This window comes from Alexandromys fortis, unplaced genomic scaffold (genome assembly GCF_014885135.2).
Source record: "Alexandromys fortis isolate MF-2015 unplaced genomic scaffold, M_Fortis_MF-2015_v1.1 scaffold_1, whole genome shotgun sequence".
In the NCBI taxonomy this organism is placed as follows: Eukaryota; Metazoa; Chordata; class Mammalia; order Rodentia; family Cricetidae; genus Alexandromys; species Alexandromys fortis.
In genome coordinates, this window is record NW_026067927.1 from 13,864,624 (window position 1) to 13,885,873 (window position 21,250).

Below are 21,250 nucleotides of genomic sequence, written 5' to 3' on the forward strand. Positions count from 1 at the left end.
GCCTCGAGGAAGATGAGAAAGGGAGGAGGATGTCAGGACAAGTTTGCAGGGGCTGAATGGCGGGCAGGCTGCTTCCTGTCCTGTTAGTGGGGTTTGGTGAACCATTGTATAGTTTGGGTTTTTTTGTTTGTTAATGTTTTAAGTATGGGCGTAAACCAGAGCCTTAATTAGAAAAATTAAAATCTCAGCCGAGCAGTGGTGGTGCACACCTTTGCTCCCAGCACTCGTGAGGCAGAGACAGGCGGATCTCTGAGTTTGAGGTGAGTTCCTGGACAGGGAGGGCTACACAGAAAAATCTTGCCTAAAATAAACAAAGAAAACAAATTAATATTTCAAATACATTAGAGAACTTTACAACTGGAAAGGGATGCAAAATTTTACAGACTAGTAAATCCTAATTGAAATGATCAGGCAAATATGGTAAAATGGCTTCTTTCCTAAAAAAGGATTTCTGCAGGGACTCTTGTATGCCAGGGACCTGATCTGAGGCTGACGTCATCATCTCTGTGAATCTCCCTTTCCCAAGGAACACCTGCTTCCTCATGTTCTTCAATAATAATCCATTTCTCCATCTTTGATCCTCCCTCCTGCCCTCTTCAGTGAGATGAGGTTTATACTCCACCCTCAAACCCTTGTGCTGAGATTACTTAAGCCGCCATGCCTGGCCTGAATTTCACCTGCACACTAAATGCCTACTTCCTTTTCCCTCCCCAATTCTGAGCCTGCTTCACCTTCCTCTGTGAGTGAGCTAGCTTCCTCCTGTTCCTCTTCATGTTCATCTTCTTCCTAAGTCTGGATTTCACTAAGGGGTCATTCTTCTCAACAACACTTTCTCTTAACTCCGCAGGCTTGTGATTTCACTTTAAGAAACCAAGACTTTCCCAAATTTTGAGATGAAAACCAACAGCTATTTGGGAGGGAGAATGCAGCAGGCCTGTGACCTTGGGTGAGGAATGGGTTCAGTGTTGTCAGGCATTTATATTTCCCAGTGGGAAGGAGACGGGGAGAGGGCCTGACTGCTCTCTTCACAGGGAATGATTGTCCTGATGAACCTGGAGCTCAGCTGAATCTAGAGTTCCAAACTCAGGAAAACAATCAGGGCCACAGACTCAAGACAAGCTGGGAAATACCAGTGCGAGCCTGTAACCCTAACACTTTGGGGGCTGAGGCAGGTGGGTCATCAACCCAAGACTGTGAGGGGGTATGTAGCATGGTCTTCCTTTAAAACCCCAAACATCAGTGAACAGGTGTGGCATAGGAAGCAGCTCAAAGAGGAAGGAAAACCAGGGGACCTAGAAAACAGGGCACAGCCTACATCGGGTCAACAGCCCCTTCTGGAAACCTCCTCAAACAATACCAATCCCTGATAGTCCAGTCTAGATTGCAGAGGCAACAACATGGTCATTTTTAGCTGCAAGGATGCTATGTTGGGGCATCGGGAAACTCAAAACTGGATCTGGCATGGAGACAGGAATGAAGTGCTTGCCTGGGAAGTTACTGTGAACAGAAGTGCCTCCATTCCCTGTATCTGGTGGATGAAGAGGCAAGGATGCACCGGGAGATTCCTGAATTCCATAAACCCTGGGGGCCGTCGTTTCTGCCTGTGTCATCCCGGGGCAAGTCACTTAACTCACAAAGCAGTGGTCTTCCCTGGATGAAGAGCTGCCAGCAAGTCTCTAGGAGCAGAACTAGCTGTCTTGTTGGTTGCTGTGTGTGCTTGTGGTTACTGGTGGCAAGTGTGGCAGAGCTAGGAGTAAGGAGGCAGCTGTATATCACTGGGCCAGGTGTTCTGAAAAATGGCCCCGGATGGTGGTCAAAGAGCTGAGACCTAGGGATTTGGGGCCCATCAGCCGGAACGGGGACTCCTGACAGTTTTCTGCAGAAGTGTGGATGAAGGTACCCAGAAACATGAACACTTCCAGCACTCGAGAGGCAGAGGCAGGCGGATCACTGTGAGTTAGTTCGAGGCCAGCCTGGTCTATAAGAGCGAGTTCCAGGATAGGCTCCAAAGCTAGAGAGAAAAATCCTGTCTCAGCCCCCCCCCCCCAAAAAAAAGAACCAAGCTTTCTCGGAGAGTCGCCCATAAGAAATCCTTTTAGGAATCAGCCCGCACTGAGAGGGCGCTCCTTATACCAGGGCGGAGCTGAGCTCCAGATGTCGGGGCGTACACAGCTGTAGGGTCACGTGGCATGGCCTCAGCCCCCTTCCTGCCAACGCTGCAGTTGGCTCAAGCCCAGTTCATGGCCGCCCTTGGGACCCCGAGCTGACAGTTGGAGGGCCCTGCGTTTAGGGGCTGCAACCACCCCACCCCCTTTTTACCGCCCCCCGCCGTCAAGCGTGAGTGCTGAGGTCCTAAGGACCAAGATTAGAGGCGGGGATAGGGTGAGGAAGAAGGGTGAGCCTTGGTTCACCGGGTAGGGGGTCGGTAGGGGCGAGGCCTACGTGTCCCTGCCCAGCCTTGGGGATCCTTCCTGGTTCCTGGGCCAGGACTGATGTTAGAGGCTGAACTTCTCGTCCCTTAGGCTGCTGCGGTGCGCCAGGGCTCAGGGCGGAGGTCGTGTAGCGGATGAAGGAAGGCTAGGACCCCGGGACGGGCGGGGCTGGACATGAAGAGGAGGTTGCGCCGCTGCCGGGACGCGTGGCTCACGCTACTGCTCAGCGCCACCCTCGGCCTCCTGCTCTACGCGCAGCGTGACGGGGCAGCCCCCAAAACCAGAGCACCACCAGCTGGAGGACAGTCCTCGCGGCCCACTCCTGGTCTCCGGGCACGCGCGCCCCCCAATACCGCCAGCGCCGCCCCGCTGGCCTACGAGGACGACACCCCGGTGCCGCCCACCCCTACGGACCCCTTTGACTTCGGCAGGTATCTGCGCGCCAAGGATCAACGGCGCTTCCCGCTGCTCATTAACCAGCCGCGCAAATGCCGCAGAGACGGCGCCTCTGGGGGCCCGCCCGATCTGCTCATCGCGGTCAAATCTGTGGCCGCCGACTTCGAGCGGCGGGAAGCCGTACGCCAGACTTGGGGTGCAGAGGGTCGCGTGCAGGGGGCACTCGTGCGCCGAGTGTTCTTGCTGGGAGTGCCCAGGGGCGCTGGCTCTGGCAGTGCGGGCACGCGGACGCACTGGCGCGCCCTGCTGGAAACTGAGAGCCGCGCTTATGCAGACATCCTGCTCTGGGATTTCGAAGACACTTTCTTTAATCTAACGCTCAAGGAGATTCACTTTTTGGCTTGGGCCACAGCTTTCTGTCCAGACGTACGCTTTGTTTTTAAGGGCGATGCTGACGTGTTCGTGCACGTGAGGAACCTGCTGCAGTTCCTCGAGTCCCGGGATCCGGCACAGGACCTTCTTGCCGGTGATGTGATTGTGCAGGCAAGGCCAATCCGCGCGAGAGCCAGCAAGTACTTCATTCCCAAGGCTGTGTATGGACTGCCGGTTTACCCGGCCTATGCCGGGGGTGGCGGCTTTGTTCTTTCCGGAGCTACGCTCCGCCGCCTAGCAGAGGCCTGTACACAGGTTGAGCTCTTTCCCATAGACGATGTCTTTCTGGGCATGTGCCTGCAGCGCCTGCACCTCACACCTGAGCCTCATCCAGCGTTTCGCACCTTTGGTATTGCTCAGCCGTCAGCTGCACCGCATCTTCGCACCTTTGACCCCTGTTTCTACCGAGAACTGGTGGTAGTGCACGGGCTATCTGCAGCTGACATTTGGCTTATGTGGCGCTTGCTGTATGGGCCTCAGGGGCCAGTCTGTGCACATCCACAGCCTGTAGCAACAGGTCCGTTCCAATGGGACGCTTAGCTACCTATCACAGTATCAAGCCCCTCTCACTCAGCTCCAGAAGCAACTCTTAAAGAACCCGAACGGGCTTCTTCCCATGAGGGTTAATGGTGTACATGGCTTTTCTCCACATCACTGAGTGTGCAGCACTGACGCAGATAGCCAGGGCCAAGGTAGTGGACCGTGTCTTGACCAGCAGACCCAAAAGCTGGCACATTTAATAAAACTAGTAGCCAACAGCATTACTGTGTGTGCCAGGGAGGGCTTGGCTGGAATGCTTAGGGCGCAAACACTAGCTGGTACCCCGTGGCCAGGCCTCAGCACTCAGAGCTGGCAGGCACTTCACTTACTTGCTTCCTTCCTTCTCCACACTGGATTTCCAGTGGCCCTACCACACTGTCTGTCCCCTGTGAGGTCAGCTGTGTTGGGGCTAACCCTTTAGGCCCAGGTTTGCCTGTAACAGGAGGCATGGGGCCATGATGTGTCATGGTCTTGTCCACTATATGCACACACAACTATGTCAATGTACTTATGAAGCTGACTCCTCCCCTTCCCAGGCGCCCTAAGATTCCCATGCTCTTGAACCACAGTCAAGAAAATCAACAGCTCACATTTTAGTACAAACACCCCAGCAGCAGCACATGGGAAGCTGTCACTGCGGGCATAGGTGCTTTATTGGAAAGGGGATGAGGAGGTTTCCTCTATTCAAGAGGATGGGAACAGTCCTGGCTACCCTGACAGTGGGACGTGAGGGTCTCTGGCCAGACCAAGGTCCAAATGGGAAGACACCTGTCAATCAGTCATGGGAGTGCCACACAGGCCTGGCTGTAGGCCCAGGAACCATACAGACAGCTGGGGCAGGCCCCCTGCACATTCATCATGAACTATACAAGATGAGGCTGTACATGAGTTAATTACAAAAGTCATTATTTACAAAAATCTGTACACATATTTGAAAAACTCACAAAATTGTCATCTATGTATCACAAGTTGCTAGACCAAAATATTAAAAATGGGATAAAATTATGTTTCTCTTCTCAATTCTTTTCAAAAGGATTAATATTTTAAAGCACATATATACTACTTTCCATTAGCAAGACCCATGTAAGAAACGCAGCAGCCCAATCTTCTTTGAGCCCCTAGGCCTTAAACCAAGCGGCCAGGCCAGGCCAGTGCTCAGAAGTGGGGCAGGGAGCTGGCCCACAGTGCACAACAGAATGCTGTAATGTAACAGAAGGAGGAAGGTGTCTTTGGCTAACACTTTGGCATTAAATAAAAGAGGCAAACAAGATGGAAACATGCAGCCCTGTCAGCCAGGCTGGACCAAGAGACACAAGTGACCTTGAAGGCTGGCTCCCAGAGCAGCAGTGGGAACCCAGCCTGGGTACATACCTGGTACAAAACTGTATTTCAACCACTTAGGTGTGCCACCTGGGCATGGCAGGGAGCACTCGCACAAAAGAAACAGAAAAGGGCATGTGGGCCACACCAGCCACAGCCAGCTCATCAAGTAGCTAAAGTGGATGTAGTGCAAATATTGCAACCCAGTACTATGGACATGGTGCCTGCTCTGCTCACCGTAGGACCACACGGCAATGTCAGGCTAAAAGCAGGACCCTGTTCTCATGCTAGATACCTATTTCCTTAGCCAGAGAAAGAGCCCATCTTCCCTATGTGTGCAGGACAGGGGTTGACATGTCCTTCATTACACGGTAACTGAGAGGCCCTGGGTCCAGGTTATCAAGGCCCAAAGTTTGTGCTTCTCTTTGCAGACTGTTCTCTGCTGGCAACAGCAGGCCTAGGACAGAGGGCTATCTTGGTTCTCTGTCCCAAGGTAGAGGACTCAACACAAATCCCACTCCTGAACCCTTCCGAATTCCAGAGCCCTTCAACACTGCCAAGGTGCCCAAGAAAACACACAGGGTGGCACAGAGACCCACTGAGCTGGATGTGATGCACAGTTCCATGGACAGAAGGGAATGGGTAGTGATGTCCTTAGGGCAGCTCTGCTGTTCTCAGGTGGGCACCAGGCCTAGGGGGGCCATACAGGGTCACTGAGGCAATGTGGTTGTTCTGCATGACCTGGTGTGAGGAGAGAACAGCAAGCGGGTCAGGAGGGAAGGATGTAGGCAGACAGGTCCCCAGGACAGGGTGGCCAGAGGATGTATGCACGTCATACTTGCACACAGGTCTGGGCTCTGCACTTCCTGAAGCACCAGCTTCTTCATGTCAGTGGGGCTTACTGCTCAAAGGTCTGCCCTCTTCACAGGGTATGTGGCCTTTAGAAACTCCCTTATCTAGTCTGTCTGCAAGTGCAAAGGGCCTGCTGAAGTATGGCATCCAGACAGCCTGAAAACATGGGCTCCCCAGTCTCTCAGACCAGTGGCGTCTCGAAGGCCACCCATCCACACGCCACTAAAACCAGCACACCCGCATTTGGTCACACTTGCTTTGAGGTTCCTCTGCCCTGCTGTGCTGCTGCCTGATACAAACTGAGGCATCACTGACAGGCTCGTCTTGTTCAGGCTCTGAAGCCGCTTTCCCCAGCCCATTATTCCTTTTTAAATCATTATTAATCTTGTTTGTGGCAAGGGGCATGCATTGCCACAGCATACATGCTGGGGTCAGAGGACGACTCTCAGGAGACTGCTCTCTTGTATCATGTGGACAGCAGGGACTTGAGCTCAGGCCCTCAGGCCTGGCAGCGTGTACCTTTACCTGTTGAGCTATCTCATTGGCTCTCGTACCAAAATTTCTTAACTATTAGACAGCAGAGATGAGGAAGGGTTCATCTGCCCAGCATGGCTTGGAACCCCCCACATTTCGCCTCAGTCACTTGCCTGTCCCTGATACAATCTCAAAGCCCTTAGCAGCTTATCTGGCCTCCAGGACTTACCTCAAAGATCATCCGCTGAAGACCAAAGCAGAATGTGGAGCCAAATGGGTTGGTGTTGTTTGGGGATGAGGACCTGAAGCCAGAGAATCCACAATTAAAGAGCAAAACGAAGACCAAGCAGCAGAAGGCTGCTTCAGGGGTGTCGGTCACTGGCTGAGGTCTCTCACGGCTGTGTCAAGGCCAAGCGCTAAGCAGCAGCTCCATGAAACTCAGATTCCTCTATGACTCAAAGATCAAAACAAAGTTCCTGCTTTCCTCAACAGAACTACAGCCGCCTGTGGATAGGACCCCACAGCTGAGGAACTGCCTTGTCAGGCTGGCACGAGGGCATGCCTGTAGGGCATTCCTAAAGACTGATGAGGGAGGACCCAGTCCACTGTGTGCAGTGCCACTCCTGAGCAGGGGGTGCCAAGCTGTGTAAGGAAACAAGCTGTACCAGGTGCAAGCTTATAGAGTAAACATGAGAACAGTTCATCTAATCCAAACACACATGATGGGCAGGAAGGATGTCTTAGTAACACCAACACCTTTCTCACTGGAGTTGGAATTTAGCCCAGGTACCTGCTATGCTGAACTGCATCCCTACTCCAGAAACTTGTGTAATTTGTACAGTGACCACTGCTAGACTTTCTGGAGTCTTCTGAGCTTCAAGGAGCAGCATGGGGTGGCCAGACACAGCAACCTCCCACATACCTGTGCAAGACAACAGGCTTCTCCACAGGATGGCCCAGAAGCTCCTGGATGTTGTCCCACTGCAAAAGGGATAGGGGCAGCAGGGGTCAACCAGGACTAATACACTCTGTGACTTATGTAACTCTGTGACTGCCCAGAGCTTAGAGCCCTAAACCCAGTCACCTTAATCTCGGACTATTAGAAAAATCAGAGCTCACCTTGCTGTAGGTTGTGCACGTTTCGGTCCGACCACTTGCATTTTCTGGAAAGAGAAGGTGGTATAGGCTGGGTTTGGCTGGCCTTGGCTACCTACAGTCCCAGCCATAGAGTACACAGGGAGCAAAGCCAGGTTGCTGGGAAAGGAAAAGCTCTGAAGGTCAGTCTTGGTGTGAGCTCCACTAACTGGGAGTGAGCACAAAGGATGTGTAAGGAATACCTTACAGGAAAGGCCTCTATCCACTAGCCAACAGTCCGGGAAGAAGGCCTTCATGGCCTCCAAGACAAAGGACCCACCCTAGAGGAGTTGAGGCTCTGGGGAGGAGACAGTGAGCAAACACTTGACCGGCCTGGCACTCTGCTGGCTCTTCCCCTCTAGCCCAAGGACACTCTGCACTCACCTTTCTTTACGGCTAGTGGGATCTTGAACTCACAGCGGTGGTAACTAGAAAGAAGGTAAATAAGGAAAAGCTGTTTCCTGGGAGGCCCAACTGTTCTCACATCTCCATCCCACATCCCAGAAAAGCCAGAACTCAACCCCCGGCCTAGGGTCTTTGACAACCTTCACCAGGGAAGGCCCAACTCAGGAACTGAAGGCAAACAGAAAAAGGACATGGCTCTTAGGTCTGAACACTCACTGATATAAGCTATAAAGATTTAGTGGGGCCTGGTGGCTCACACTTGAAACCCCAGCATTAGGAGGCTGAGATGGGGATGCTCTGATCTGAGGTCAGCCCGAGTGACTGTAGTACATAGTGGGGACCAGGCCAGGCCGGGCGATAAAGCAAGACCCTGTCTCAAAAAAGATCTAACGGTTTCTGCCTGCATCTCCCTGTTTGTAAACCGAGTCCATGCACAGATGTACAGCACTCAGTACTGGGGCAGGGGCACAGCAGACACTCAGCACTTGTTTATCCCCCACGAAACAGAGTGTCAGGTAGAGACTGAGTGTCACTCAGTGGTAAAATGCTTATATAGCCCACTCAAGGCCCTGGGTTCAATCACCAGCACCACAATTAAGAAAGGAATTTGGTAGAGATCCATTTAGCACCCAAAGTTCAGCTCCTCCTGCTCACACGGCATACTCACATGTTAAAGTTATAGTGCCCAGGGTAGTTGGTATGCAGGACAAACTTCTTCACTTTGTGTGTGTTTGCATCAAAGAGGATGTCCTGACAAAGAAAACAGAGATGCTCAAGGAGGAAAAGTTACCAAGGCAGGTCAGGGGCCTTACCAGAAACATTCCAACTTGGAATTTTCAACCATGAGAAAGCTAGCAGCTTCCTCCCACATATTCCCAGCAGCCTTAGCTTGGCATCTTTGGTGGAGGGGTCCTGGCAGACAGAGGGACTACAGATCCACTGCTTGGCAATTTAAACAGCCAAGTGAAATGTAGATTTTGGCTCAAAAGTCACCAAGAAGATTCAGGGCACTTCACTCTTGAAAGGCTCGGGACACCTATGTAAATGCCACGGCCAAGTTCCTGCTTTTACAGAAACTGACAACTCATGGGATTCAACCGACCCTCCTACTAGGAGTCACACCTGAATCTGATCCACCCACTGACCATTCCCTCCTGTAGTTACCAACTTTCCCAGTTCCTGCACACTGCTAAGTCAGGGATCTCAGGTCATTTCTCACTGTACTTCCTTAGAAATAGCTAACAATAGTCATCTGTTCTTGCCATCCTTTGTGGACTGCAGGCGACCATTGCTGCTTGGCAAGGTCCAAGCATTTCAACTCTGTGGACCACAGTTCTCCAGCTCCTTCTACCTTCACTCACTTTCAGTGACTCTCACTATTACGCCTTCCCTTTTGAGAATTTTTTTGTGTGGACTTCAGTGGAGGACCAGAATATATACAAGGGCAACCACTTTAAACAAAATAATTCATTGGAAAAAAATCCCCACCACTGTGGAATCAATCATATTGCGTGTTAACTCTGCCTATTCCCACACAAGTTAACACCAAGCTGCTTTAGATAAGTAACATATGCCTGCTAAATAAGGTATACTTGATAATCAAGGTTTATGAATTCTAAGGGCTACTCAGGTTCACAGTAATATCTGTTCAGCTTTGTCTTTGCTTTAAACCTTGGCTATTTGGATACACTAAGCCAGACAAAAACTTGGATGTTCTATAATGGACACTCCCTTATAGACACAGCATTATAGAGTCCTTTTCCCAAGGTCAGGCATTTAGAGAGCCTTTAGGGATTTGGAGAAAGAACCTGCTGGCTAAAAAGGAATCATTCTCCCCAGCTTTGGCCCTTCCATTAACAGGACTGTGGGACCTATTAACTGGTCAAGGTTAATGTTAGCTTCCTCAATCCTTGGTCCCAAGCCCCCTTTTCCCATTTAATCTTTTGTGCACATATGGAGTATAAAAAAGTTCTAGTCTTTTGTCAATAAACGAACAGTCACCCCATCCTCAGATCCTGTTAATTCCCTCCTCCCCTTGCTGACCCCTCACCTCATTTGGGACCTGAACCCCACTGAAGCTGGACTCTGACAATCTTTCTCATTACCATCACCGGCCCTAATGACAGCACCATCCCCTCCTGCCAATCCCAAGGATTCCTGGCTTGTGTTTGGCCTTTCCCATTTAGGTATACAGTATCTTTTCCTACCTCTCTATAACCGACTTTTCTGCCTCTGAACTTTCAGACCATGAAAAGCTCAAACCTAATTTAAGACTCATGGTCTAGCTAGGTACAGTAACACATGCCTCTAATCACAGACATGAGTTGATTCATAGTTTGAGGGCAGCCTTAGCTACATAAAAAGACCCTGTCACAAACAAAAGTTAAAAAACAACAATGACCCATGGCGCAGGTCAACTCTGCCATGCATCCTATCCACCAGTCAGAGTCCCAATCCTGATGGCTGCCACCAACTTCACCTGGTGCCTTAGGTCCATACCATATAGCTGCACTGGTATCTCTGGAGAGCTCCCTCTAAAAATACAAAAGCACACTCTTGCTGCCTGGTCCTTTCTAGTTTCTCTCTGACTCCAGGAGTGTCTTATAGATTACAAGATAATTCTCCATTTTAATGCAAGTGATATCCATAGTTCCCATATGACATGCTTTTCCTAAAAGCTGGAGAGGTGGCTCAGAGGCTAAGAGCACTGAATGCTCTTCCAGAGGTCCTGAGTTCAATTCCCATCAACAACATGGTGGCTCATAGTCACCTGTAATGAGATCTGGTGCCTTCTTCTGGACTGCAGGTATACATACATGCAGACAGAATACTGTATACATTTAAAAAAAAAGTACAGCAAACCCCAAATCCCAATATTTCTCAGTACTTTTGGTGGCAGGAATGTCTACACTGGGTACCAGAACCTAGGAAAAACAATACCTAGCACAACTACAAGGAGCTAAAGTTCCTCGATTCCTCAGAAGGTAACTGCTACGCATGCGCTCAGCCTATGGCAACAGAACTGAAATACACACTTACCACTCCGAGAGTGAAATAGTTAAAGAAGTAGTCATTGCACTTGGATGGAACTTGTTTATGAGGGGAAGGAGAGTGGATCTTCATCTGTTGGGGGGAAATAACAGTAAATTAAAATCCCTTTAGGAGAGTTTCTAGTTAAAGCATGTCTATACATCGTGTTCCTTGTGGGGACCCAGATTTGTTAATGTGGGCAGAAACGACAATGGACAGTTCCGAGTCATTAGACCCAGCGGGCTCAGAGAAAGGCTTTTCCTTCAAGTGGACAGACTATGGGAAACAGCAGAGCTCATTTCTGCACAGTAAAGCTGGGTGAATAAAGGTAAAGGCTGCCTATTCACACACAAATACCTTCCCCTACCTTGTCTTCGGATTTATAGAAGACCTTGTGTGGAGAGCCAAGCATGCTAAGGACATCCTGGCAAGAATCACCAAAATACACCGAGCGCTCAAATACTCGCATTTTGGCATCTGCTAATACTCCAGGTCCACAACCTGCAGACAAGGGAAAAGTTGTCAGGTTCTGGTCAGGACTGGAGACACTGTAACCCGAGGTCATGGGGGCTCCAAGAAGCTAACCACCCGACTTACCAGGTCTAGTCAAAGGGCAAGACGGCATTCATGTGTAAATACCAGGTCAACTGGGCTTAACTAAGCAAGGCTTTGAGAAACCACTATCTACTTGAAAATACTGCCAAGATTCTGGAGAATTAATCTATTCTGTAGCTTTGGAACCTGTCCTGGAACTTGCTCTTTGTAGACCAGTATGGCCTCGAACTCAGAGATCCGCTGACTCTGTGACTGGGATTAAAGGTGTGTACCACCACTGCCTGGCTACTGTGTTCTCATCTTTAATGTGCATTTTTTGCTGGGCATGGTGACACATACATCTAATCCTAGCACTCAGGAGGCAGAGGCAGGCAGATCTCTCAGAATTCCAGGATAGTCTGAACTGATCTTTTTAAGAGTGTCACCAGAGCCACACCAGTTAAGGAACAGATGTGTGCCATACCTAGACCAGGGGATATCTGTTGAGCTTCTGCTGGGTGTCAGCCGCCCATCTAGGTACTTCATGGTCAATCATTCTTCAAATGCTCAGGACAGACATTAGAGGAATTACTGCCATGACACTTATCTCACAAATGCAACAACTGAGCAGCAAAGACTACAAAGAATTTGCCTAAGCACTAAGCAGGGGACTTGTTTACCTGCACTGCAAAAACCTCAAACAAAAACCAGGAAGGCAATGGTGGTGCATGCCTTTAGTTCCAGTACTCAGGAAGCAGAGGTAGATGGATCTCTGATTTTGAGGCCAGCCTGGGTCTACAGAGTTCCAGGAAAGCCGGTGTTAGCATTCAGGCATTATGCTGGCCTGTCACCTGGCAGGATGCGCTTTGCCAGTACTCAGGCAGTACTCTGACCTAGGTAGGGTCCTGACTATATCAGCTACAGCTATGCCCTCTCATAAAAGGCCGCCCTGCCTGCTTCCTCTCTCTCGACTGGTCTATCCTCTCTTCCACCGTGCCTGTATCCAGAGGCTGGTTCCCTCACCTCCATTCTGTCCCCTCAATAAAACACCCTTCACGTGAGCCCTGTCACAAGATGATATGACCCCCCCCCAAATCAATGTTTTTTAAATTATAACAGCCAGGGCTATACAGAAGAAACCCTGTCTTGGACAAGTGGTGGTGGCGCACACCTTTAATCCCAGCCCATGGGAGGCAGAAGCAGGTGGATAGATCTCTGTAAGTTTGAGGCCAGCTTGATCTACAGAGCGAGTGCCAGGACAGGCTCCAAAGCTATACAGTGAAATCCTGTCCTGGAACTCACTCTGTCCACAAGGCTGTCCTCAAACTCACTGCATAGCTGAACCTGAACCTATTGAGGTGATGGTATTAGGACGCTCTGCTTCTGGGAGGTAGAGACTTCACAACTGTGATTAGTGTTCATATAAGGAAACCTGAGAGCCAGTGGGCTCTTTCCAACACAGGAACGTAGTAATGATAAACATGTCTGTACACCAGGAAGGAGACTGTACCAGATGCTTCAGCTTTAGAGTGTCTCTACATGGGTTCCATGGGGAACCTACCTGCAGCGAGCAAGCGAAGCCGCAATCCTGAGGGTCCAGTTCCATCTCGAAGAACATCCACACTTTCAGCATATACATTCCCCAGGAAACAGCTCAGGGGCATCACAGGAGCCCTAGGAGGCATGGAATGAACAAGACATCCTCCCTCCCCAAGAGGCCATGGCCCAGCACAAGCTCATGTCTCTCACACGTACTTGGTATCCTGGAGGCTGTTTCCACTGTAGATGTACATTCGTTTCACGGTCGCTCCATGGGGTATTTGAAGAGAAGCTAGACCATGGGCAAAATTGGGCTGCAAACAAGGTAAAATTTTACTTTTCACTCTAACGTGCCCTGAGAACATTATGTAGATCACACGGCTCAGTATCTAGTCCTCCCTGGCAGAAATGGTCTTTAAGAACTGGTCTGCTCAAAGCATATGATCAAACTTGCCTGAGACAACTAACTCACTCTAGATGAGCAAGTACACCTTTCATCTTCGAATCTTACTGCTTTTTTAAATTTTTATTTATTTATTTATTTTTGAGACAAGTTCACCTTGTTCAAGGTTGGCCTTGAACCAGGGATCCTTCTGCCTCAGCCTACTGAGTACTGGGATTACAAGTTGCATCACCACTTCTGGCTTATTCATCTTTAAAGAAACAAGTAACTGGAAACTCACCAATCTGTTTAGGATGTCTAAGATAGAAAATGGCTGGATATACCTTTGAATATGAGAGGCCTTAATGTCCTCTGCAGCACAAAATACTCTCTTCCTAGGAATGCTGATCTGAGCCCCGTTCTTCCTGTCAGCCCTACCCATTCTCTTGGCCCTTAAAGAACTCAAAGGCAGTGGTAGCACATGCTTTTAATCCTAGTAATTAGGAGGCAGAGGCAGGTGAATCTCAGTGAGTTTGAGACCAGCCTGGTCTACAAGAGCTAGTTCCAGGACAGCTAGGACTGTTACAGAGAAATCCTGTCTTGAAAACAAAAACAAAAAAACCCAAAAATAAAAAAATTCAAAAAATTCAAATTCAAAGCAACCAAAGAACCAAAGAAAGGTGTCCTAGCCAGTTCCTTATTCCACATGAACACTGGGAAATAAAACATACTAAGTAAGGGACAGGAAGTGCCAACCTCGTACTTGGGAGCCTCTATCCACGAGTCTAGCTGAAAAGAGAAAGACAGTCCTCTGAAGTTGAGGTGGAAGAGCTGCTCAGCAGAGTTGTACACTGTGGAGTGAGGGAGAAAGAACAACAGAGTTGACTGATATCTGCTTTCTGATATACAAACTAGCCTGGCAGGAAATAATGACTCCAGCAAGAGAATTCCTTATGTCTAGTTTCTGAACTGACCCACAGGATGAAAACAGGGGTGGAGGGTGGCGGGCGCTTCACACCCACCCCAGTATTTGAGATGAGGAGAGCTGGTACCACCCACCCACCAGGTTTATTGCTCTGGGGTGCCTCTAATGACCAGACAAATCAGGTGAACTTGGCTTACCTCCAGGGTGTGTTGCGCCAAAAGACTGGTCAATTTGCTCAATGGTAGGAGGGATGGCCTGAGAGTTAAAATGCACTCCACTGAAAAATATAAGTATTTTTAATAACAGGTTTAATAAGATGGGTTTAGATTTTGAGCAATGGTAGCCGAAGTTATTATTTATTAAGAGATAGAATCTCGCCAAGTACCCTGCCTGGCCTTGAAAACACTGCAATCCTCCTGCCTTGGCTTCCCAGGTGCCACTGTATTCAGTGTAAGAGTTATTTACTTGTGGAGGCCCAAAACTGTGAGCCTATTCATCTTGACTCATGGTCAGAGTTGGAATTTACTTCTGTTCCTTCAAAGTTTCTGCCCCACCTCGATTTAGTTCAGAGTTCTGCTCTCTCAAGGCTGCTGTCAACAGGTGGCTAATATCCAGACCTGGTATTTCAGTACTAAGAAGTAGATCTGTTTCTACCTCAAACAAAAGCCTAAGGATCCAACAAGGTTCCTACTCCCTTAGGGAAATAACTATGGATTTCACCCTGGGAGGGGTTGTTCTGGTCTAGGGTGTGAGCGTTGCTTGTCTTATTCTGACAACAGAATGTTTAACTAAGAATGTAGCCTGCAACCTTTCAACTGGTTTCTTCATTTCACTGTATCATGTTCATAAAGTTTTTTTCATCTTACTCCTAACTTTTGGGGTCGAGATATTTAAGCAAATGGATTTCAGTATTCACTGGAACTCCCTCTTGATACTATCCTATGCCGTTTGTTATTTTCACTTGTATCTTTGTTCTCTTTATTTTTCTGATCCCCAGGCCTCTACCCTGGTAAGTGGTATCCTTGTTGAAACTGGTATCTGACGTTTACTTATTTTTTCCTTAGACAATAAGGAAATGTATAGCTCTGGCTGTCCTGAAATTCACACCCACCTGCCTCTGCCTCCTGAGTGCTCAGATTAAAGGTTTTTGCTACCACCACCTGGCCTTTAAGAGTTTAAGAAGCTAGGAATGGTGGTTCACATCTTTAATTCGCACTTGGGAGGCAGATGTCAGTGAGTTTAAGGCCAGCCTGGTCTACATACAGAGTGCCAGGCTATCCAAAGCCAGTATGACCCTGTCTCAAAATAAATACTTTTTTTTAAAAAAAATAATTTTATCCTTTTAAAAAATGTATGTTTTTATGTTATGTGCATTGGTGGTTTGCCACAGGTGTAGGATCCCCTAAAACTGGAAATACAGAGAGTTGTGAGGTGCCATGTGGGTAGGTACTGGGAATGGAACCCAGGACCTCTGGAAGAGCAGTCAGTACTCTTAACCACTGAGCCATTTCTCCAGCCCAAAATAAACAAATTTAAAATTAAATACATTGCGAACAAGAATTAATTAGGTGAGAAACAAGTCAACTCTTGGAAGACCATATACAGCCTCGACTCTCTGGGCTTCCCAAATGGATTTAGTGCCATTACATACTTGTTTGCTGTCTGAATGGCCCCGGGAATTGGATCCTTGTCATATTTTCAATAAGGAGAAGCCCAGTAAGGCTTACTGGAAGGTAGTCTTTTTTGCTGTTGCAGTACTGGGGAATGAACTCAAGGCCCCACGTATGTCAGGCAAGCTAACCACCACTGGAGCTGAATTTATTCCTACCCCTGAAAGTTGTGTTCTAAATGTGAGCATTGCACTCTGCCTACCACGGCTCAGGTATCTAAGGTTTGTACAGGCTATCCTGTTCTTATTCCATTTTTTTTTAGGTTGCTCTAGAGCTACTTCAGGCTCTGCAGACCCTTTTCTGCCGCCCTGTCACCCTTCAGAGCCTCCATGAAGTTCCCCAGCAGGTGCTGGCGGCCGCTGCCATCTTTGTTTCTCTCTCTGTTTCCATTCTAAAACCTGCAGTTTCTGCTCTAACTTGGTCCTTCTCTTTAGTGCTGATTTTGGACTCTCAGCTACCTGGTTTGTTTCATTTCTGTTACCCAGAAAAAAATCTGAAAAGAGGTGACAAAGAAAGGCTATGCAGGAAAGGGCAGTTATGACTCAGGAGACTGTCATAGCATTCCTAAGCCGTGGGACTAAGTGGGACTCTGTTAAGAGAGCCGAACTAGATTTTATATATACATGTTCTTAATGAAGCTTACTTCCTCGTGAATCTGAGTAGGCTGGGAACTGTGGTCCCAGGTTGTAATTCTGGGACTGTTGGAAATGAAATCCTTTACACTTTAATGAAGACAGTAGGTAAACTTGTCTGTACCAAATATAACACACAGGTAAGGGTAACTTACCAATATTTTAACTTTACTTTTGTCAAGTCATAAACTTCAATCACCTAAAAAGTAAACAAATTATTTAGGAGCTGTAAACATTCAAGTTGAAACAAAGACAGATGTACTTATGAGGCTATAGCAGCAGGATTCAAGGCCAGTTGAGCTATTGAGGCTCTGTCTGAAGCAAAGCATACTCCCCAAAAGCAAACTTAAGGACACAGTTTAGCAATGTAACATGTTTAATATGGTTTCAGCTTCAGCACTAAAAGACTCCCTGCAAGCACAGCACACTATCTTTTGTTCTCATTTTAAGCCTGGGGAGGGGGAAGAGCCATGTAGGATGCTGCACTGTAAGATAGGAGTCTTATCTACTCCGGAGGTTGAAGATGATCACTTTGAGTAATAAATCTGACACTAGTTTGAGCAAGCAGTAAGACTCCATCTCCAAATAAAGAACAAAATCAGGAAGAAAAACACAAATGATAACTTTCCTTCATAAATTTCTTCTTTTTTTTTTTTTTGGAGATAGGATTTCATTATGTAGCCCTGGCTGCCCTCCAACTTCCAATGACTCTTTTGCCTCTGCCTCCCCCAGGCGCTGAGTCTACAGGGTGTATGACACCACACCCAGCCATAACGTCCCCTCTTCTAATAGTGTTTAAATGCTGATCAGCTGATCATAGATGCTTTAGATCAAGGTCCTTACATCTAATCCACTCTGAGTCATACAGGAACACAGATCATTCTACAAGACAATACGACATTCCAGGAAACATATCCACCCAGTTTGTTGATGTCATGTGTTCAATAGAAACAGTTTCCTCTTCCACACTACCTTATTATTATTATTATTATTATTATTATTATTATTATTATTATTTGGACAGGGTCTCACTATGTATCCCTGGGACTCACAATATAGACCAAGTTGGCCTTGAACTCAGAGACCTTCCTCCCCCTCCCCCCCCAGGGATTAAAGGTGTGTACCACCACATTAGGCCATAATTGATAATATAAAAAAATAAAAACCAGCAGGGTGTGTTGACACATGCCTTTAATTCCAGCACTAGGGAGGCAGAGGCCAGCCTGATCTATAAAGTGAGCTCCAGGACATCCAGGGCTACAAGAAACCCTGTCTTGAAAAAAAAAAAAAAAAAAAAAAAACCAACTCCACAAATTGGCTTACTTTATTTACAATATAAAATGATGGAGGAAGAGGTCCATCAGTACAGAACACGTGCGAAAGTATTAGATTATATCCCTAATAAAGGGGAGCTGGTTAAACCTGAAGATCCTGAGGGCCTTTGTAAAGTTGTCCCTTTAATGGTTCAGCCTCAATGAAATGCCAGGAGTCAGGGCAGAGACAAATGAAAAGGCACTGACCACTCAGGCATTACTGGGACCAAGTAATAAATACAACAGAGTCCTTGAACTGTGATGTCATGGCTTGGCAGCCAACGCCATAGCTGGTTGGGGGTTGGAGGTGCCATTTATTCCCCCAGTGGGGGATGGCATAAGCAGAGCAGGCTCAATGTCTGGTTTGTCCTGCCATTCTGAGCTCAGATGTGGGAGAGGTCATGAGGAGCATCAGCCCTGACACAGAAACTGGGACATTCAAAAGCACCTAACCCAACTTCTGACAAGAGACTATACCTACCTTTTCTTTCCTTTCCTTTTTTTGGTTCTTCAAAGACAGGGTTTTTTTGTGTAGCCTTAGCTGTTTTAGAACTAGCTCTGTAGACCAGGTTGGCCTTGAATGCAGAGCTCAGAGTGTCTTTGCCTCCAGAGTGCTGGGATTAAAGGTGTGTGCTACCACACTTGGCTCCTTTTTTTTTTTTTTTTAATGAGACAGAGTCTCAAGCAGCCCAGCCTGGCCTTCAAGTCCCTAAGTAGTCAAGGGATGATCTTGAACTCTTGACCCTCATGCCTCTCCCACTGCTAGAATTAAAGTGCTACCACTTCTGGTTCACAAGTGCCAGGGAATGAACCAAGGGCAAGCACTCTACCAATATATATTCCCAGCCCTGTTCTTAACCTTTTTTTAACATTAGCACTGGGGCTGGTGAGATGACTCAGAGGGTAAAGGCACTTGACACCAAGCCAGAGGACCCGAGTTCAATCCTCAGGACCCATATAGAGAGAACTGAGCTCTACACGTATGCTGTGACAGACACAGACACACAATAAGAAAATATAACACTGACTCAATTAAAAACCTTTCCACTATTATTAAGCTATTTCGAATCTTTCCTACTGGAAAGAACTGCTGTCTGCTGGGGCCTTTATGGCACCTGAAGACAAATTTTTCTCCAAACTTAAGTGAGCTAGCTGTTCACTGGTCCTAGCAAGCCACTTAATGAGCAATGACTTATTCTGTACAGGGAGGCACTGGGTAAGTCCACCTCATATGTACCTACTTAAGGGCAGCATGAAGCTTGTAAGTGGTGAAGCTGGTGCTAAGAGAGCCCCTGCAAAGGAAGACAGAATGATTCAGAAGGTAGCCAGGGTCCCCTTCAGAAGGCCTGGGATGGCAGTACACCATGCCAAACTGCCTGCCATTTCACTGAGGTCAGGACCTTATGCTGACAGAGACTGTTTACTTTTAGCCAGAAGCCCTGCTTGTAGAAGATGCAGGCATTCCTTCTGACAGCTACAACTATGGCTGACCAACAACCTCCTAGAAGGATCGCCAAGGAAGAAATCCTTCCCATGTCCTATTTTCTCTTCTTATTAGCTCACTTGTGACCGGATGACAGAGCTGGAAAGCATGTCACCTTTCAGAAGGGCCATTTCATAGCCCACACAGGAACACTGGTGTCTATTTAATCTCATGACTCTGAGGCATTGGTTTGGTGTCACATGAGTAACCTGTGCAGTCCAGCATTTGAAAACATCCTGGACTGAACAGGTGCTGGCGAACTGCACACCAATGCAGTTAAGATACCCTGCACACCAGCACGTTACTTAAATTTCTACTGGGGATAAAGAATCAACTCCTACTGGTAGCATAAACCAAACCATAAGCCCCAGAAGAAATGTCCATTTTCAATTTTCTAGGTCACACTGTCTGGTGTAAAAATGAAGAAAAACAAGACATGCAACCCGACTGAAGTCTACAGTTAGGCTCTATTCTCAGCATCTTTTAAACAAGACTTGGGTTAACTTCTCTACAGCATTTTTATCAACACTCTCTCTTCCCAGCATACTCCCCTAAATGTACAACACTCTCTTATTAGCACTTGAGCAAAGGACAACCCAAACTCTTCTCAGCCATCCCAGCTCGGTTCCATCTTTCTACCCTTAGAGTAATAGGCACAGCTTCAGTCTTCTACACCGTGGTCTTTGAAGTCTACACCCACTTAGAAGTTTCCAAGCACCTCACAACAGCACATATTAATCAACTCCAGACAGACTGGATCAGCCAGATATGAAACTATAGTTATCATTTATTGTTGTTACCTTAAGTCTCTGATTGAAAGCATCAAACAGTAGTTTGATTCCGTCCTGAGTCAGGTTAAGGATGAGGTCATGGCTTAGAGGAGACTACAAAACAAAAATAAAACACGCTTTGAACAACTGATTTATTCCCCTGCTCCTCCTGAAAAACTTTACAACAAAAATGCACTACAGAGGGGATGTCAGACAGTCCGTTTCCCCAACTCACTAAGTTGGAAAGCATTTAAAAACAAACAAACTGCCAGAATGTACTGTCTCTTGTGTCTGACTTGCAACTCCTGCTTTAAAGTGAGCCTTTCCCTTTAAGACTTTAGTAGAAACACACGGGAGAAACAGACAAAATTAAGTGAGTAAACAGGTCATTTTCTTTTAGTAGGACATGTCATGTGAAAAGTCTCAGTATCCAAACTCGGCAAGGCCTGGCTTTGTGTGTCAGCTGAAGCCATGCCTGCACCCAGGCTCTTGGTAATATCCATAGCAATCACATGTTGAGTATTTTGGATCAAATTCTTGGAATAAGAAACACCTTGTGAACTAGCAATAACAAAGAGCAGAACTCAACTTTCTTCCCCCCCATCCCATCCCATCCCATAAATGCTTCTTTCTGAAAAGCCCAAGTGGAGTCACACGTCTACACCTGCCCACTGCTGTGGGGAGTGGCAGGACGCGTCTCTGAACAGAGCCCTGATGACCTTAGATGTCCCTTAAAACTTTCATGACTCTGGTTCCTACCTAGGAGAACTGTCACCTCTTTCCCCCAAAGTTGTTCTGGGGATAAGGAGGGCAGGTCAGAACAGACATCTGCCTCTTTCCTGCTTCTGTCCTAATGTAATCAGTTCGAAGATTTAATGTCTTTTTTTTTTTTTTAAATATTTATTTGTTTTGTATACAATATTCTGCCTGTATGGCTGAAGGCCAGAAGAGGGCGCCAGACCTCTTTACAGATGGTTGTGAGCCACC

General features: G+C 47.5%; 2 protein-coding genes across 3 annotated transcripts in view; one reads left to right on the forward strand and one right to left on the reverse strand.

Annotated features, from left to right (window-relative positions):
- Positions 1–2,091: 2,091 nt before the first annotated feature.
- B3gnt9 (UDP-GlcNAc:betaGal beta-1,3-N-acetylglucosaminyltransferase 9) lies at positions 2,092–4,805 on the forward strand. The gene is made up of 2 exons (XM_050144271.1): positions 2,092–2,337; positions 2,523–4,805. Exon 2 carries the CDS (start codon positions 2,607–2,609, stop codon positions 3,798–3,800), a length of 1,194 nt encoding a protein of 397 aa, XP_050000228.1. The 5' UTR covers positions 2,092–2,337; positions 2,523–2,606; the 3' UTR covers positions 3,801–4,805.
- Positions 4,387–21,250, reverse strand: part of Phaf1 (phagosome assembly factor 1) — a 27,594-nt gene continuing 10,730 nt past the window's right edge. The window contains exons 3-16 of one of the 2 annotated variants that reach the window (XM_050144268.1): positions 20,294–20,377; positions 16,853–16,896; positions 14,593–14,672; positions 14,227–14,321; positions 13,305–13,402; positions 13,111–13,223; positions 11,383–11,516; positions 11,025–11,108; positions 8,653–8,735; positions 7,965–8,008; positions 7,566–7,609; positions 7,369–7,427; positions 6,676–6,748; positions 4,387–5,861 (exon numbers count right to left, since the gene is read on the reverse strand). In XM_050144268.1, coding sequence (XP_050000225.1) covers positions 5,775–5,861; positions 6,676–6,748; positions 7,369–7,427; positions 7,566–7,609; positions 7,965–8,008; positions 8,653–8,735; positions 11,025–11,108; positions 11,383–11,516; positions 13,111–13,223; positions 13,305–13,402; positions 14,227–14,321; positions 14,593–14,672; positions 16,853–16,896; positions 20,294–20,377 — 1,122 coding nt within the window. In that variant the 3' untranslated portion in view covers positions 4,387–5,774. The remainder of the gene's footprint in view (positions 5,862–6,675; positions 6,749–7,368; positions 7,428–7,565; positions 7,610–7,964; positions 8,009–8,652; positions 8,736–11,024; positions 11,109–11,382; positions 11,517–13,110; positions 13,224–13,304; positions 13,403–14,226; positions 14,322–14,592; positions 14,673–16,852; positions 16,897–20,293; positions 20,378–21,250) is intronic. The other variant, XM_050144269.1, reaches the window with a different exon arrangement.

Bases quoted from the DNA above. Each gene is read 5' to 3' on its own strand.
- B3gnt9 (XM_050144271.1), top strand. From the start codon at position 2,607: ATGAAGAGGAGGTTGCGCCGCTGCCGGGACGCGTGGCTCACGCTACTG.